This window comes from Theropithecus gelada, chromosome 2 (genome assembly GCF_003255815.1).
Source record: "Theropithecus gelada isolate Dixy chromosome 2, Tgel_1.0, whole genome shotgun sequence".
NCBI lineage: Eukaryota > Metazoa > Chordata > Mammalia > Primates > Cercopithecidae > Theropithecus > Theropithecus gelada.
Window position 1 is genome coordinate 101,388,220 of NC_037669.1, and position 17,644 is coordinate 101,405,863.

Sequence of the window (17,644 nt, forward strand, 5' to 3'; positions counted from 1 at the left end):
CCACAGTGGCTGTACTAGTTTACATTCCAACCAGCAGTGTAAAAGTGTTCCCTGTTCACTGTATCCACGTCAACATCTACTGTTTTTTGATTTTTTAATTATGGCCATTCTTGCAGGAGTAAGGTAGTATCGCATTGTGTTTTGATTTGCGTTTTTCTGATCATTAGTGATGTTGAGCATTTTTCATATGTTTGTTGGCCATTTGTATATCTTCTTTTGAGAATTATCTATTCGTGTCCTTAGCCCACTTTTTTTCTTTTTTTTATGGAGTTTCATTCTTTCGCTCAGGCTGGAGTGAAGTGGCATGGTATCGGCTCACTGCAACCTCCACTCCCTGTGTTCAAGTGATTCTCCTGCCTCAGACTGCTGAGTAGCTGGGATTATAGGTGCCTGCCACCATGCTCAGCTAATTTTGTGTTTTTAGTAGAGACGGGGGTTTGTCATGTTGTTCGGCCAAGGTCTCGAACTCCTGACCTCAAGTGATCCATCGGCCTCAGCCTCCCAAAGTGCTAGGATTACAGGTGTGAGCCACTGCATCCAGCTCTTAGCCCACTTTTTGATGGAATTAAAAGAAATCATAGATGACACAAACAAATGGAAACACATCCCATGCTCATGGATGGGTGGAATCAATATTGTGAAAATGACCATACCGCCAAAAGCAATCTACAAATTCAACACAATCCCCTTCAAAATATCACCATCATTCTTCACAGAATTAGAAAAAACAATTCTAAAATTTATATGGAACCAAAAAAGAGCCCACACAGGGAAAGCAACACTAAGAAAAAAGAACAAATCTGGAGGCATCACACTACCTGATTTCGAATTATACTATAGGGCCATAGTCATCAAAACAGTGCTATAAAAATAGGCACACAGACCTATGGAACAGAATAGGGAGCTCAGAAATAAACCCAAATACTTACAGCCAACTGATCTTCAACAAAGCAAACAAAAACATAAAGTGGGGAAAGGACACCCTTTTCAAGATGGATTAAAGACTTAAACCTAAGGCCTGAAACTATAAAAATTCTAGAAGATAACATTGGAAAATCCCTTCTAGACGTTGGCTTAGGCAAGGATTTCATGACCAAGAACCCAAAAACAAATGCAATAAAAACAAAGATAAATATCTAGGACCGAATTGAACTAAAGAGCTTTTTCACAGCAAAAGGAACAGTCAGCAGAGTAAACAGACAAACAGAGTAAACAGAGTGGGAGAAAATCTTCACCATCTATACATTTGACAAAGGACTAATATCCAGAATCTACAACGAACTCAAACAAATCAGTAACAAAAAAACCCAAACAATCCCATTGGAAAAATAATATTTTTAAAGAGTCTACATTTTAAAAGGCCAGGGCTCTTTAAGATAATGGATTTAGAGGCCTCTTACCTTTTTAAACACACACCTTGCATTTATGTAAACAGTGCTTATTAACTCTAAGTACCTCTCTTATTCTTTGGTCTTCTCTTATTCTGAGAGTCACTGTGAAACCAGACAAGGGCTTAGAATTTCTGATCCCTGCTTCAAAAAGCCAAGCCATATGCTCCATGCCAGGCCAGATGCTGATCCCATGTCTGTGGTTTCAATTCCTCTCCAGAGGACCTGGGTGTTGGCTTAGTAGGGGGAGAAAAGCAACCAGGCATTTTTCCTCTTAAAAATCCACAGATACTTCAATGTAGTGTTTGCTGAGTGTTTTTAGAGCTATTATCGCATTTGCTTCTTAACAGTAAAAAGATTTGAAAGAATTATCATATTTAACACGGAGAAAACTAAGGCTCAGGAAACTCAGTGATCTGTCCATTATCATGCAGCTGAGAAGTGGTGGAGCTGAAACTAGTATTCAGCGCCCCTTGTGGCGGCGCCAAAATTTCCTATTTCCCATCCTGCACTACTTTTCCATCCCATAAGCACCTACTTCCTTGTGAACACTCACCCTGTACCCTTTATCTCAGCTGATTGTCAGCTAGTCTCCTGAAGGTGACAATGGCTGATAATAGCTTATGGTGTGATACTTTCCAGGGAGAGTTAAATTTTCCCCAGGAAAAAAAAAAAAAACTCTAAGAGCTTACTTGGGGGAGTTTTGGGTTGGTGACAGGTCTGCTGTGGAGTTGCCTGGATGACCAAAAGTTCTTCTTGGTACCCCAGTGGCCACCACATAAGCATGCATGTTATTTGTATTTTTCTAGTTCTGAACCCTAAGGTTGATGGCACAAGAGAAGAGAAAGGAGGAGATGCCGAACGGACACCCTGTGAGCAATTCCATGTTGTACGGGCCTCAGTGGGTCCTGTGGGGGGTGAGACCCCAGAACCCTGGGTTAGGAGGCCTGCAGCTTAAGTTGAATGCGGAAGCACAATATGGCTTTTCACACAGACTTTTCTCTATTCCCTCACCCACTTGGATGAGGCCATAGGAAAAAAAACAACAACCTGTTCCTTTATTAATGATGCTTTCTGCAGAGTTAGATTAAGCACTGATTAAAGGCAGATGCTTCCAAAGTATAAATGTAAGTACCCTCTCAGTCACTTCTCCGGTTACAGGGTTTCCTACACAATTCTTTAGAATCACTTTGGCTCTCTTCCCATTTGCCTTCCTCCACACTCTCCACCCAGCTTCCAAGCCGCTCCTCCCAGAAGGGCTCCAGACAGCTGCCAGGAGCAGGAGCTCGAACTCTGCTGAGAGACTTGCTCTGGGGAGAGCTTCAAGAAGTATTGCTGGGATTGCTGTCTGGAGCCACCTTACCAAGAAGTCAGGTAAGTCCTCTGGGCTGGGTGCAGGCCTGTTCTGTTCTTTCAAGTCTGGGACCTGCCACCTGGAACTTGGTTGTTTTTCTCATCAGGATAGAGTACAGGACTTTTGTGATTATTTCCTGATCGAATTAGAAGCAGAGAGCGGGTATGAGATATATGGCTCAGCTGGTGGAGCCCATCGGGTTGTTTTTCCTGCTGTCAAATGCACTGAGAGGTCATGGGCTCACAGAGACAGGAGATGGCCAGCTGGCCTAATAGGTGCTGGCAACCCTGGACTTTGTGTCAGCAATTAGACCTTGCTAGAAAAGGTCATCTCAAATCTTGTCTCCATCTGAGGCGATGGTAAAAATCCTCCAAATATTTTATGAATTCCCCGTGGCCAATTTATTTAATCAGAAATTGACATGCATGATTTCTTTACTGAAGAGCTAGCAAACTAATCTTGGGATTAACTTTGAATTGAGATCAATTTCATTAAACTCTGATCATGTTCGTTTGCTGTCTGATTTTCTTATGGGATCTATGAAAAGGGAGAGAGAAATTTTTTTGGTAACTATGTTAATAAATATGGATTATGTGTCACCAAAATTAAGAGCTTGTTCATGTTACACCTAAAATGAATGAGGACGCTTTCTGTAGGGCATGTCTACCATTAAGCTGTCTGACTTGGGTGGTGGGTGAGAGTGTCATGGTGGGGCCAGTGGAATTCCTGTAGGACTGACATGTGAATGAGGAGGTGGCAGCGGGCTGAGGTCCTGGGAGGCCACGTCACACATAGTGAGGCTGCCATAGACGCAGACCAGCCCAGTTAGAAGCTTGTGAGGCTTTCTCCTCTTGCCTCCTTTCTCCTATCTCCTTGGGGATATCTTAGTTTTAAGTATGAAGAACTAGGCACGTAGGTGGAATTGCATGGTGGCTAAGAGTACAAGGCCTGCAATGGGATTGTTTCAGCTTGAGATTTTCCAGCACTTATTTATGTGATCATAGGCAAGTTTTCTCAATTTCTGTAAGACCTAATGTCTTCAGCAAAATGGGGATGATGTAATCATGCCCACCTTGTAGATCTGGGGAAATTCTGAAAGATAATCCATTTAAAGCATTTGCCCCTTTGTTTAGCCCATAATTAATAGCTCTTATTAACCTCAGTGTGGACCTCTGGCATTCCAGATTGTGTGGACCACATCTATGCTGAAATGTTCCAGGTAAGCAGTTGCAAACGTCTTGCGATTTCCCTTACTGGTTAGGATAAAATATGAGAATCAGGGCGTCAGTTTGCTCTTTGCTAAAAGAGAAAGCTAGAAACATCAGGCAAGGAAGGTATAAGGTTAAAGACTCTGACCTTAAAGAGAAGGCCATAAATAATCCACCTTAATTCTAGATGAACATTTCTTTCAGAAATCCCCAAGAATAATATTTATCTCATAAAATTGTTTTGAGGGTTAAATGAGATAATGTATGTTAGCTAACACACCCCAAATTTCACCTGGAACAGCATAGACACTATGAAATGGTAGCTTTCTTTATGAAAATGTTCTTGTTATAGGGTTTAGTGAAAAAGTCACCATTTAAAATTGTTATACAGGACAATGACAGTCATGTGAAATATATGGACAAAAAGACTACTGCAAAGAGATACACCAAAATGTTAAAACTTGCATGTATTAGATGGCTATGGCTTGTGAGTAATAATTTCCTTTTCTTGATTTCTAAATTGTATTTAGTGAATGACTCTATCAGCCAGAGCCCCAGCAGGAAACAGCACGTTCAAATTGGACATTGTGAGGATATTTTATTAAAGGGACTTTTTACAAAGGTGTGGGCAGAGTACCGTAACAGAAGCAGGTGATGGTGCATTTCTCAGGTTGGTGAGAGTGAGGTGCCATTACACCCCACATCAGAAGAGGCCAGGGAAGGGAAGTATGAGTCCTGTAGATGGGCACCTCACAGCGTTGTGGCCCATGGCCACCATCAGGGGAAAGCTGGGGGAGAAATCCCTGCCCTCGCTTTCCTATCATATTCTGGGTCACTTGCTGGATGCCTCTCACCAAGCAAACCCAGCCATAAGCCAGAGTGTGAGAGATCCCATGGGGGGCTACATGTGGGTCAGCTTTGCATCACTGAGCAGGGTGGGGAAGGATGGAGAGTGAGCTGGAGGGCACAGTGAGGCTACATGACTTTTATAACTACAGGCGAATTCATAAATAAGAGCCAGGAGCCGGTGTGCAACCCTCAGTGTTTTCACACTACATTGCCTGTTGTCCAGGTCACCTCCCTCTCTCCTCCCAGCTAAATGACTTCTGATTCCTCGTCACCATGCCCCACTCAGGGCTCCCACAGTCCCAGACAATTGCCTCTGGTGCAGCCGTACACATGGCGTGGTTTCATCCTTCGTCATTTCTTCACCTGGTCCCCACAGATTGGAAGACCCTGGAAGGCTGGTGTTTTACATCCCTTTGCATCCCCAGTGCCCACCACATGAATGAATGAACCACGGGAGGTCAGGTCTAAATACTTCTTTTTTTTTTTTTTTTTTTTTTTTTTGAGACAGAGTCTCGCTCTGTCGCCCAGGCTGGAATGCAGTGGCGGGATCTCAGCTCACTGCAAGCTCCGCCTCCCGAGTTTACGCCATTCTCCTGCCTCAGCCTCCCGAGTAGCTGGGATTACAGGCGCCCGCCACCTCGCCCGGCTAGTTTTTTGTATTTTTTAGTAGAGACGGGTTTCACTGTGTTAGCCAGGATGGTCTCGATCTCCTGACCTCGTGATCCGTCCGTCTCGGCCTCCCAAAGTGCTGGGATCAGGGTCTAAATACTTCTATAAAGCTTGCAGCTTTGGAAAGTGAGGTCTTAGTCTTCTCTCCTAGGTGAGTGTTTGCTTTCTGTCTATTCGGCGGGAGTAGGCCAGTCCTCAAGAAGAGCGGTTGCAGAGTTCCCTGTGACAGGCAGCCCTGGACACCCTGCAAGACAGGCCCCTTGGCTCATCAAGGTCTTGCAGGGGCTCCTCACTGCTCTCCCAGGCTCTGTCATTCCCCACATCAAGTGGTAACCTGCGTGTAGCCGGCCTCCCAGTTTAAGACTGCATGCAAGTTGAGATTCTGCTTGTTTCCTTCATGGCCCAAGGGGATTGGGAGTCTGTCGTTGTGCTTGATATCTCGTCTCTCTAGTTTGAATCAGAAGACTTTTTGATGCCCTGAAGGGTTTTCACAATCCTTTTGCAACCTATAAAAGTAACACAAGCACATAATTCAAATAGCTTAGAAGGAGAAAATATTGAGAAGGATATAACGTGAAAAGTAAAATGTCTCCACTTTCACCTCTATGCTCAGTCCCACTTCTAACCATTTTAGTTTTTAATTCTGGTCATTGTCTCTCTTTATTTAATTTTTTAAAAGTTTTATTTTATTTTTTTCTTTGGACTACTATGCCCAGGGACTATTTTATTTTCAACTGACAAAATAATCATCGTATATATTTGTGGAGGGTCTCTCTAACTTTAAATTAGCTTATACTGCTATTTCTTGATTTATCAAGTTTGAGTAAAAGTTTTTGAATTGTCCCTATAGGAGATGGGGAATTTAGCTTATTGATGGTAATTATTCTGGGCTCCCCATGATTCTTCCAGGGTTTGTTATTTGTATTTAAAATTTGGTTTTGTACTTATCTTTTTGTTTTTGTTTTTGTTTTTTTTTTTTTTGAGACAGAGTTTCACTCTTTTTGCCCAGGCTGGAGTGCAATGGCGCTATCTCGGCTCACCGCAACGTCTGCCTCCTGCGTTCAAGTGATTCTCCTGCCTCAGCCTCCCGAGTAGCTGGGATTACAGGCATGCACCACCATACCTGGCTAACTTTGGATTTTTAGTAGAGACGGGGTTTCTCCATGTTGGTCAGGCTGGTCTTGAACTCCCGACCTCAGGTGATCCACCCGCCTCGGCCTCCCAAAGTGCTGGGATTATAGGCGTGAGCCACCGCACCCGGCCGGTTTTGTACTTATCTGTGTAATTTTAAGGAATAAACTTATTTTTGTATGGCTTGACCAACCTTTCATAGAGTGCCTTGACTCTCTAAATGTTTAAGGTGAGAAAATTGGTATCCTTAATCTTCCCTTCACTTTTTCTCTCCAACTTCAGCTTGCAGTAAAATTTTTATAACATTTATAGCATTTGTATTCTACTCTATAATTGTATTAATTCTGCTTTATCTTTATGATGATTGTGAAAATTAAAAACTAATAGATAACCTGAATTATATAATAATTTTGTAGTTACTATTCTCCAAAAGCAAGAACTGTACTGTATTTGTACCCGTAATAAAGGTAAAAGGATGGACTCTGGTGTTACTGACTGTCTGCTGCACATTCAATGTCAAGGTCAAATGAATGCTCTCATTTTTCCTATTATACTGAAGGATGGTCCTTACTAAGGTTCCTGTCAAAATGGCAGGGTATAAGGGTTCAAATCATTTAGTTGGCTTTATCTGTAAACTATGACTTTTGAAGTATGTCTTATTTTTATGGAATTTCTCATTGCCTTTCTTTTAACATGTGGAAAAATCATTTTCTTAAACATATTCTTTGTTACTTAAAATTTTCTTTATAGTTTAAAGATTTTTCCCAGGATTCTCTGACTTTTCTATGCAGTTGGAGCAATTGCTTGTTCTTCTTCTTCTTCCTCTTCTTCTTCTTTTTTTTTTGAGACAGTCTCCCTCTGTCACCCAGGCTGGAGTGCAATGGCACAATCTTGGCTCAGGGAAACCTCCACCTCCAGGGTTCAAGTGATTCTGCTGCCTCAGCCTCCTGAGTAGCTGGGATTACAGGCACACACTACCACACCCGGCTAATTTTTGTATTTTTAGTAAAGATGGGGTTTCACCATGTTGGCCAGGCTGGTCTCGAACTCCTGACCTCTTGATCTGTCCTCCTCGGCCTCCCAAAGTGCTGGGATTACAGGCGTGAGCCACCATGCCTGGCCAAGATCCCCAACTTACAGCTTTTTTTTTTTTTTTTTTTTTTAAATTAACTTTAAGCTCTGGGATACATGTGCAGAACGTGCAGGTTTGTTACATAGGTATACATGTGCCATGGTGGTTGAGCAATTACTTCTTAAGCCTATTGATGTGTGGTTGACCGGAAATATTTTATTGCACTCTTGGATTAAGGACACAATGTCTTGGATTCCATGCATCCTGTTTTCTGAATTCTCTTTTCATTGTTTGAAAGCATATACTCAAGTAACTTTTTTTCGTAAAGAGTCATTCAATATCCGAAAATTTTACCTTCAAATTTGTTAGCAGGACTTGGAAAATAATTGCACCTACCTAATTTAATTCTTTGATCAATTTTCTAGTAACGCAATCTATTTTCTGTACAGAAAACTTTCAGAATTAAGTATTTCTGTACAAATTTCACCGTAAAGATTTGAGTCATTTCAAATATTACCAATTACAGCTCATGATTTTCTATTAATTTATCTATTTTATCTATTTTGTGGATGCAGCCTTGATTTTCACAGTCTAATTTTCTTGAGTTTACTTATTAAAGAATACTTGATTCTTCCATTAATTTTTTTTTTTTTTTAGTAAATAAGGAAATTTTACTGCATACTGCATGTGATTTTGTCAGACTTAATTTGAGTTGATAATTTTTATTCAGTTTTCCTTTTCCTGGGTCAATTTTTGCAGTTTTCAATGTTACTTTCTTTTTTTTGAGACAGAGTCTCATTCTGTGGCCCAAGCTCAAGGACAGTAGCGTGATCTCAGTTCACTGCAACCCCTACCTCCTGGTTCAAGTGATTCTGGTGCCTCAGCCTCCGGAGTAGGTGGGATGACAGGCACACGCCACCACACCCAACTAATTTTTGCATTTTTAGTAGAGACGGGGTTTCACCATGTTGGCCAGGCTGGTCTCGAACTCCTGGTCTCAAGCAATCTGTCTGACTTGGCATCTCAGTGTTTGGATTACAGGTGTAAGCCATTGTGCCTGGCCTCAATGTTACTTTTTTCTTTCCTTTTTTTTTTTTTTTTTTTGAGACACAGTCTGACTGGGTTACCCAGGCTAAAGTGCAGTGGCATGACCTTGGCTCGCTGCAACCTCCGCCTCCTGGATTCAACCGATTCTCTTGCTCAGCCTCCTGAGTGGCTAGGATTGCAGGCACACGCCACCGTGCCCAGCCAATTTTTGTATTTTTAGTAGAAACAGGATTTCACCATGTTGGCCAGGCTGGTCTCAAACTCCTGACCTCAGGCGATCCACTCGCCCTGGCCTCCCAAAGTGCTAGGATTACAGGCATGAGCCACCACGCCTGGCTAATGTTACTTTTAAGATGTGGTTTTTCAGGGGGGTGTGTGTGTGTGTGTGCATGTTTTTTAATCATCTATAACAAATTTTAATGTGTGCACTTTCAGGGGTTGTCAGTTTTATTTTGTGTTATTTATTTTTAACAAGTTTCTCTTTCTTAAGAACCCAGGCAAAATATCTTCCAGGGTCAAAATGGCAGGGCGATAGTGTCCGGTTGCTTCTTTAATCGCCACATTAGAATGGCAGCACCCGCCACTGGACTCCTTGCTGTAACTGAGCATAGGGTCCAGGTTTTGCCATCCAGGGTCTTTCACAGAGCATCCGTTTTATAGGATTGACTAGCATCCATATGGTGTTCACTGCAAAAGACTTATGCTCTGAATAAAATTTATTTCTTGAGCTCTAGAATCAAATGCAGCAGAGTCTCATTATATGCCCACTTCATTCATACAAATTCAATTATACATGTTCATGAGGAGGGGGGAATTAAATAGTGTGGGAAATTCAATCATCCAGACCTATCAGTAATGAACTTGACTCTGGATGAGTGTGAGATAGAATGTGATGAATCTATAGTCCTACATTCAGTTTCAGCTGATATATGGCCCTCACAGTATTATCATTGCTTGCCCTAATCATGCTTGATCTAATCATACTTGATTACTATGATAAGTAATTATCATACTTGCCCTTCAAGTATATTAATCATAGTATACTTGAAGGGTCGTACATTGCTTTTATCATGGCCCTGAAACACAATCCAACTACTTTGTTTGGGGCTAACCTGAAGAAAGAATGCCTGGTTCTGGCCCTGGAAGAAAAGCTGGTTGTATTGAACTCATTTAAGTAGTGAGTTGGGATGCCTCTTTAGTATGCTGCCTTCCTGAGGGAGTTTCAAGAGAAATTTTGACTACTTTTCTTTGCTTTCACGCTGTTTTCAGAGCCTGGCATGCGTGAACTGTGATTTCCCTATATTTGAGAGCCTTTTAGTTCTCTCCACTTGCAGGTCCCTCAGGCAGCTTCAGCTTCATGTGTTGTAAATCAAATTTATTCCCTCGCAGCACCCTCCTTTTCTTGCACTTTCTGTCTCAGTGTGTGACCATGCTGTCCTCCAAGCTGCCCAAGCCAGGAATCTTGGTAAGGACCATCCCTCAAGTCTCTCTTCCCATTAATCACGTGTCAAGGCTATTTATTAACTCTCAAATCCGTCCCTGTCATTGGATCATCCCCTGTGGTTTGATTTGCTGCAACAGTTTCCAAGCTCACTTCTCTGATTTTAGCCTCCCCTTTATCCTCCCATCTCAGGCCTTTTCAATCCCCAACAGTTAGAGGGACTTTTTTTTTTAACTTGTATTTTAAGTTCAGGGGTACACATGCAGGTTTGTTACACAGGTAAACTTGTGTCATGGAGGTTTGTGGTAGATTATTTCGTCACCCAGGTATTAAGCCTCATATCCATTACTTATTTTTCCTGATCCTTTCCTTCCACCCTCCACCTTCCCATAGGCCTCAGTGTGTGTTGTCCCCCTCTATGTGTCCATGAGTTCCTATCATTTAGCTCCCACTTATAAGTGAGAACATGTGGTATTTGGTTTTCTGTTCCTGAGTTAGTTTGCTAAGGGCCTTCCAGCTCCATCCGTATCCCTGCAATTCCCAATAGAGTGGCTTTTCTTTTTCTTTCTTTCTTTTTTTTTTTTTTTTTAAAAAAAAAAAAACAAATCTGATAGCGTTTCTCCTCTATAATAATAATAATAATAGTAATGAAAAGCCAAATCTTCAGTAATTCCCCATTATCCTCAGGGGAAGTCCATGATCTTTACCAAAGATTATAGGCCTGCCCACTCTCTCCCTCTGCTGAGTAAAGCCCTATTAGCCGTTCCACTCCATGAAATCCCCATTCCTGGCAAACAGAACCAGTTGCTGGACATCATGTTCTTTCTCAGCTGAGGGTTCCTGTACACACTATTTGCTCTCCCTGCAGCATCCTAATGCCCCCTTTTTCTCTCGTCCTAAGTCTTACATCTCCTTCAGGTCTCAATTTAGACATTAAAGCTTTGGACAACAATCCCTGATTCCCTGATGAGATGCCTATCCTATGTTGACATACCTGTCCTATGCATAGACATAGCCCCACTACTTCTCCCTGTAGTAGCATTTGTTCTATTTTAATTTCCTGTCTTTGTCTTTTCTACTACTCCAGGACAGTGTAACTGTTGGACCAGGGACTGTGTTTCTTCACCATTAGTGCCTGGCACCATGCCTACATAGACACAGGGCACATAATTGTTGAACGAACAAACTGGTGATATGTTGGGTTTCTTACTATAATTTCCTGGAGTGGGTGTAAGAGTCAGCCCTAGATTAGCATTCAGTAAATAAGAAAGAAAGAGGATGCCTGGCATGGGGAATATAGGCATTCAACCTGAACACTACTGCTTCTTTTCAGTGTTTAGCTTGAACCTTAGGGCTGTAGAGAAAGTCCTCAAAGAAGCGATTATCCTGTGGTAGAGTAACCCTATTAACAAACCCTTTCCACTTTCTTAGGGTCAGAGTCCTAGAAGTGAGAGGGCTGGCACGGGGTCGCAGTTCATGCCTACGTTTATGGCTCTTTTGTTCCCGTTTTATCACATTTTAAGAACTTTACTGACTGGATATGAGAAAAGACCCATGCACTTACAGCTTTGCTTTTGCAACCCATACCTGTGGCCCAGTCAATCCCCTATTCCTTTTCCTCTTGTTTGGGCCATGGTGGCCACTTGCCTGCTACTTGTAGGCCCCACTTCAGCAGTTCAGCCGGCTCAGCCTTATTGTCTTGCTTAATGTCTGGGTTTCAGTTTTAGAGATGGGACTTCTTCTGCTCACTTGTTCCTGAACTCAACTTTCCATCTCTTGCCAGGTCCTCCAGGAATGATGCCCTGCTTTGGTTTTGTCTATGCCAAAAGTTTCTGCTATACCCACAGTGGTGGTCATCTCTTCTGATCTTCACAGCCAATCAGCTCGCAAGGCCCCTGACCTCAGCTCAGCTCTTGTAGATCCTTATGACATCATCCTTTAAGAGTGGAGTCCTAGGGCAGGCTGTTTTATTCCTGCCTCCTGAGGCCTTTCTGAGGATCTGTGGCTTGTCTCTGTCCTGAGGGTGAAGATGGATGACAGATGCTACCCAGTAATCTTTCCAGATGAGCGGAATTTCCGCCCCTTCACTTCTGACTCTCTGGCTGCAATTGAGAAGCGGATTGCCATCCAAAAGGAGAAAGATAAGTCTAAAGACAAGACAGGAGAAGTACCCCATCTTCGGCCTCAGCTTGACCTAAAGGCCTCCAGGAAGTTGCCCAATCTCTATGGCGACATTCCTCGTGAGCTCATAGGAAAGCCCCTGGAAGACCTGGACCCATTCTACAGAAATCATAAGGTACTTCATGAGGAGGTGGGGGTGTTCTAACCATGTAGTTATAACTGGTGTTATGGGTTCTCCAAACACCACTCTTGGAGTTTACAGCAGGCAGGCTGTGCCTCTTCTTTGCTGTCATCCCCTGGCATTGCCTTGATAGTCCTGAAAACCCCTTTCAGTCCTCATTTTTTCTCTGCAATGCATGTATTAGAGGAGAAGATGAGGATGAGGGACTGCAGAAGGATAAAAGGAAAACAGAAAACACAAAATGAAGTCTGGAAAGAGGACTGGACTAGTAGTCCCAGAAGTTAAGTACAGGCCATTTCAAGTGATTGGCTTTATGACTCTGGGCAAGTCACTTTACAAATCTTCACTTTGAAAATCTGTGTAACAGAAATAATGCCTGATGTTCCTACCTTAAAGCATAGACATGCTGGGAAAGCACTTTATCACTGTAATGCATTACACTGATACAAAGGATTAATATCATGGTACAGAAATGCTCATTTTAGTGACAAGATTGTACCTTAAAAACTCTTGGATAATAGGCTTTCTAGGCTATTAAATGAGACTGATAGGGTTCAAACCAACACTTGATGCATAGTAGGAGCTCAGTAAATGAAACTTAAGAAAATGATAACCAAGTGGGCACATGCAGATTGTGTGTAAACTCAATGCAAATATGTGAAAGCCTTGCTATTTTATCTGCCTGGATGCAGTTCTTGCAGGGAAAGTCTAGTAAAGGTTTCTTGAAGGGGCTCCTGAGTGAGGAAATGTAAACTTTTAGCTCCCACATGACTGTTTTAGAGCCTGAGGCTGTGAGCACACTTGTCCCTTTCAGGAAAGGCTCAGAAGATTTTGCCATCATCACTTTGCAGAGTGATCCAGCAGAGGTTGGAAACACCACCTTGCCATACTGAGGTTAGAGGCCTAGGAGGCTGGGAGCTTTGGGGAAGCCCAAGAAAATATGGGATGCTGAGAGCATCTTTGGCTGGCATCCATAAGAAACTGATCTTTCAAAGAAAGATTGCCTGATTTGCATGTCCTTCAATTGGGACAGACTTAGGGTCATCAGGCCAAATGAGGACCACATGTACAGAGGAAAGCAGAGTATAAGTAGGAAGGACAAGCAAGGGGAAAGAAGTGAAGGAGCAAAAACACTCCAATATTTCTCCTTTTTCTGATGCCCCAAGATTCCAGGGTCTTCTTGGAGGTGTAGCTGTTGGAGGTGAGTTAACTGTAGAGGTCTCCTTCTGCCTCAATGCTGGAGAAGAGACCCATGAGTCAGGCAGCAGTTTGGTGTGCAGCTGACAGTCCTGGGAGAACAGGACTATTCCAGCCTGAGTGGTAATTCTAGGACCACCACTTCTCAGCCTGGGTCCTCCCTTTAAATCAGAAGACATGATATCTGTTTAGAGCTCTGCACACCCATGATCTCACATGACCAGTGCCCTCAGCAGTCATGTGAGGTATGTGTGATCATGATTAGCACTCTACCTCACAGATGAGGAAACCAGAGCCCAGCTGGGAAAGCGGCTTAAGCCAGGTCAAGCAGCCAGTGAGTGGTGGAGCTAGGATGCAAACCCAAGGGTGCTTTTTATCGTCACAGGCTACTTCTCTTTAGAAGCCCCATTTTGAAGAGCAACAGGGGAAAGAAGTAGAGAAGTGTCAGCAAGCAGGCAGGAGGAGCTAGTACCTATCATTTTAATCATTAAAACCCTGGCACATAGAGTTAAATACACCATTAGTTAAAATATTTAAAGCAGTAAGATGAGGCATCAATAAAACATCAAAATCAAAGGGCACAGGAGAGCCATATTGTACCACTTATTAATGTGGGGTAACTTACCTCAAAGAGAGGTTTGTTTCTGCCCTAAAATTGTCTGTCTGTTCAAAGGAAAGGCACAGAATTTCCAAAGCAGGTCTTGGGCTCCTGGCTCATATTTTAAAAAAAAAAAAACCCTGTGGCTCATCTCATTATTATGGGGGCAAAGAAAAATATCCTAGCACAGTTTTCTCTGCAGCCAGATGACCATCAGACCAGTCAATCCCAGCAACTCATTAAAGGAAGGTTGATGGTTGGCAGTGGCTAACGTTCTGGCACCTGAGCCAAGGTAGCACTCACAGTGCTGACATTGGGCCTGGGTGCCGAGGTCTGTTTTTCTTGCCTGAGAACGTGCTGTATTACATGGCCAAGTAGTACTTTTTGCAAATCTGAAAGGAGTCACGAGTTGGAGAGAAATGAATGACTTACTTTCTGAAGGCTTTTGTAACTGACAGCCATGGGGACAGATATGGGGACAGCTAGATAACAGTTAAATGGAAAGAGGGAGGTCTGGAGGTGGATGTTAGAAGCCTGTTAGTGACAGGTTGTTGTCCAGGGGCTGCTTCATTCCCAGTGCCCAGGGAGTCATGCTAGGAGAAAATGGGCAGAGGTTCAGTGTTCTTCAGTGGGACTCCACTGGACACCTTGGGGGGGGCATAGTGTACCACTGGCAACTCTGTCCTGTTTGGCATCCCTGAGTCTTCCCAATAAAGGCCAGTAGAGCCCACAGTCATTACAGCAGACAACCAAAAATACCCACACACACTTCCAAATGCCTTCTGTACGGGCAATGCCCACCTCTCCTGCTGGTTAAGGACCCTGGGCAGATTTGCCCCTATGTCCATAGAGGTAAAGAAAGAGCAAATCCAGGAAACTTGGTGACTTTTTTCTTGAAGATCATCAAGGTTAGAATTGACTGCTTATTTCACACAGTGCTTCTCAGACCTGAGGTAGCAAACATGCACCCTTTAGGTCACTTACTATTCTAAGATTCTTTACAAAATTTTCATTAATAATCAAAATAATTTAAAATAATCTGCTGAATCTAAATGTCCAAGCTCAATTTCTGTCTCTTCAAGTTCTCTCCTAGTCCCTTTCCCCATTGATACATACCATGGAGTACAATATTAAGGATTTTGTTATCCCCAGTTATTACTCTATACTCCTAATTTTGGTATTTTCAAGTCCCATGTTTTCCATCTCTGATTCCTCTAGAGTATCCCATTGGATAAATATTCCACAACCCAACAGTTACATTATAGTTTTCTCTGAATGAATTCATGATAAATATTGCTTTGTCACTGCGTTTAATTCCTGTTGTGTATGTGTGTATTTTCTTGTTTTGTTTTGTTTTGCAGACATTTATGGTGTTAAACAAAAAGAGGACAATCTACCGCTTCAGTGCCAAGCGTGCCTTGTTCATTTTTGGGCCTTTCAATTCAATCAGAAGTTTAGCCATTAGAGTCTCAGTCCATTCATATCCTTTCATTGCACCTTTTACTAAGTCCAGATTATTTGAAAAGCACACGTGCCCCACGATGTTCATGTTATTGAATGGAAGCAAATAACTAATTCTTTCTACAAATACTGGCTGAATGCCTACTGCTCAGGCAGGGACTGTGCTGGATGTGAGCAAGACGTCATCTCCTTCTCTGGGGTGCTATGGCCTCAGAAGGGCATGGACTAAAAGGCAGGCAATTTCTTTAGTGAGATTGGTAGTGTGAAAGTGGTAGCAGGGAGAGGCACTGCTCTGCTTTAGAGGCATCAAGGATGGCTTCTTAGAGGAAGGCACATCTAAGCTGACACGTAAAGAGTTCTAAGCTGGCAACCTGTGCACCATATTGAGTTGATAATGTGTTGTGTTGGACCTACACAGTACTTAAAACTTTAAAAAACACTTTCTAATGTGAATACTCCAGATTTCCGGCTTTTCTTGAAAGATGGAAACTGGCAAGGGTAGGTTCACGTTTCTGTTAATACCTGGCAAAAATCGGTAGAGTAAGAAATTGCTGCCTCTTTGGAGGGGGCATGTAAGCTCTGTCTCATCACCTCTGCACCCCTCTTGTGGCTGAACACCAGCCCATTTTACCCATTTATATGCCTTTTCAGGCTCTTAAAACTTAGGGTTTGCAATGTCAGTCTTAGAGTGTAAAGGCAGGTAGGAATTATTAAGCATTTCTGCTGTATGCAAGGGTTGGGGGAGACACTAGGAAGTTTTAGACAGGGGAATGAGAAAAAGATATGGGTTGATAGATTTAGTAAAATGTTGAGGAGAATGGCAATGAATAACTATTTGGGTTTAGTTCCCTAGAAGCAGAGCCTGATATGGGCATTCTTATTTAAGTGATTTAACAGAGGAGTGCTTTCTGGAGAAGGAGAAAGGGAAGCAGAACGGGGGGAAACAAAGAGCCAAGCAAGGATATGGTCTCAGCTGAGTCAGCTTCATCCTGATCCCACGAGGAACTCTGGAGCATGAATTGCACCACAGAATTGTCCCACTTTGAAGCAAGGGCCTGTGTCAGTCAGACATGTGGAAGGGGGTGCGTAGCTCTCCAAGTGAGAAGGCTGCCATTCAGCAGGGGACAATTCTCCACAGGAGGGGACAGTTGTGAGTTGTTCTCAGTCAATACTCACAGTCAGAAGATAGATGCACCTGCAGAAAAGGGGACCAGCAGGGGTACTCCCAGTCTTACCCAATAGCTAATGGCTCATGCCATCCTACAACATATCTGCCTTAATGGATGCTGGCCACATTGTTCAGCATGTTCATAATCGGCACTGTTATCATCAACTGCGTGTTCATGGCTACAGGGCCTGCTAAAAACAGCAACAGCAACAATACTGACATCCCAGAGTAAGTATTTTTCCTTCACTCACCTATCCTAAGTTTTTAAACAACTATACCTAAGACAGTTAATGATTACACTGGAGGGAAAGAAAAAGTCGCTGATAATTCTAACACACATGTTGGCAGAATCAGTTTTATTTTCGTCCTTTGTTTTTTTACAATTTGTAATAAACAGCACACATATGTTCACATTTTAAGTGGTTTTCTTTGTGTTTACATAAGTTTTATAGGTGTCCATTTTGATGGTTATATAATATTTCATAGGTGAATAAACCATAATGTACTCAACCACTCTAGCATTTTAGTAGATTATAACATTGTCATAAAAATTTTTGAAGGGGAACAGCACACACCGGGGCCTATCATGGGGAGGGGGGAGGGGGGAGGGATTGCATTGGGAGTTATACCTGATGTAAATGACGAGTTGATGGGTGCTGACGAGTTGATGGGTGCAGCACAGCAACATGGCACAAGTATACATATGTAACAAACCTGCACATTATGCACATGTACCCTAGAACTTAAAGTATAATAATA

At 42.6% G+C, this 17,644-nt stretch overlaps 1 protein-coding gene across 3 annotated transcripts in view; it reads left to right on the top strand.

Moving 5' to 3' along the window:
* Nucleotides 1-17,644, top strand: part of SCN11A (sodium voltage-gated channel alpha subunit 11) — a 217,171-nt gene that overhangs the window by 93,066 nt on the left and 106,461 nt on the right. Inside the window, exons 3-7 of one of the 3 annotated variants that reach the window (XM_025376599.1) lie at nt 2,622-2,762; nt 10,053-10,183; nt 12,182-12,455; nt 15,618-15,736; nt 17,012-17,113. In XM_025376599.1, coding sequence (XP_025232384.1) covers nt 12,189-12,455; nt 15,618-15,736; nt 17,012-17,113 — 488 coding nt within the window. In that variant the 5' untranslated portion in view covers nt 2,622-2,762; nt 10,053-10,183; nt 12,182-12,188. Of the gene's footprint in view, nt 1-2,621; nt 2,763-10,052; nt 10,184-11,991; nt 12,456-15,617; nt 15,737-17,011; nt 17,114-17,644 lie in introns of those variants that run through there. The other 2 variants (XM_025376600.1, XM_025376598.1) reach the window with 2 other exon arrangements.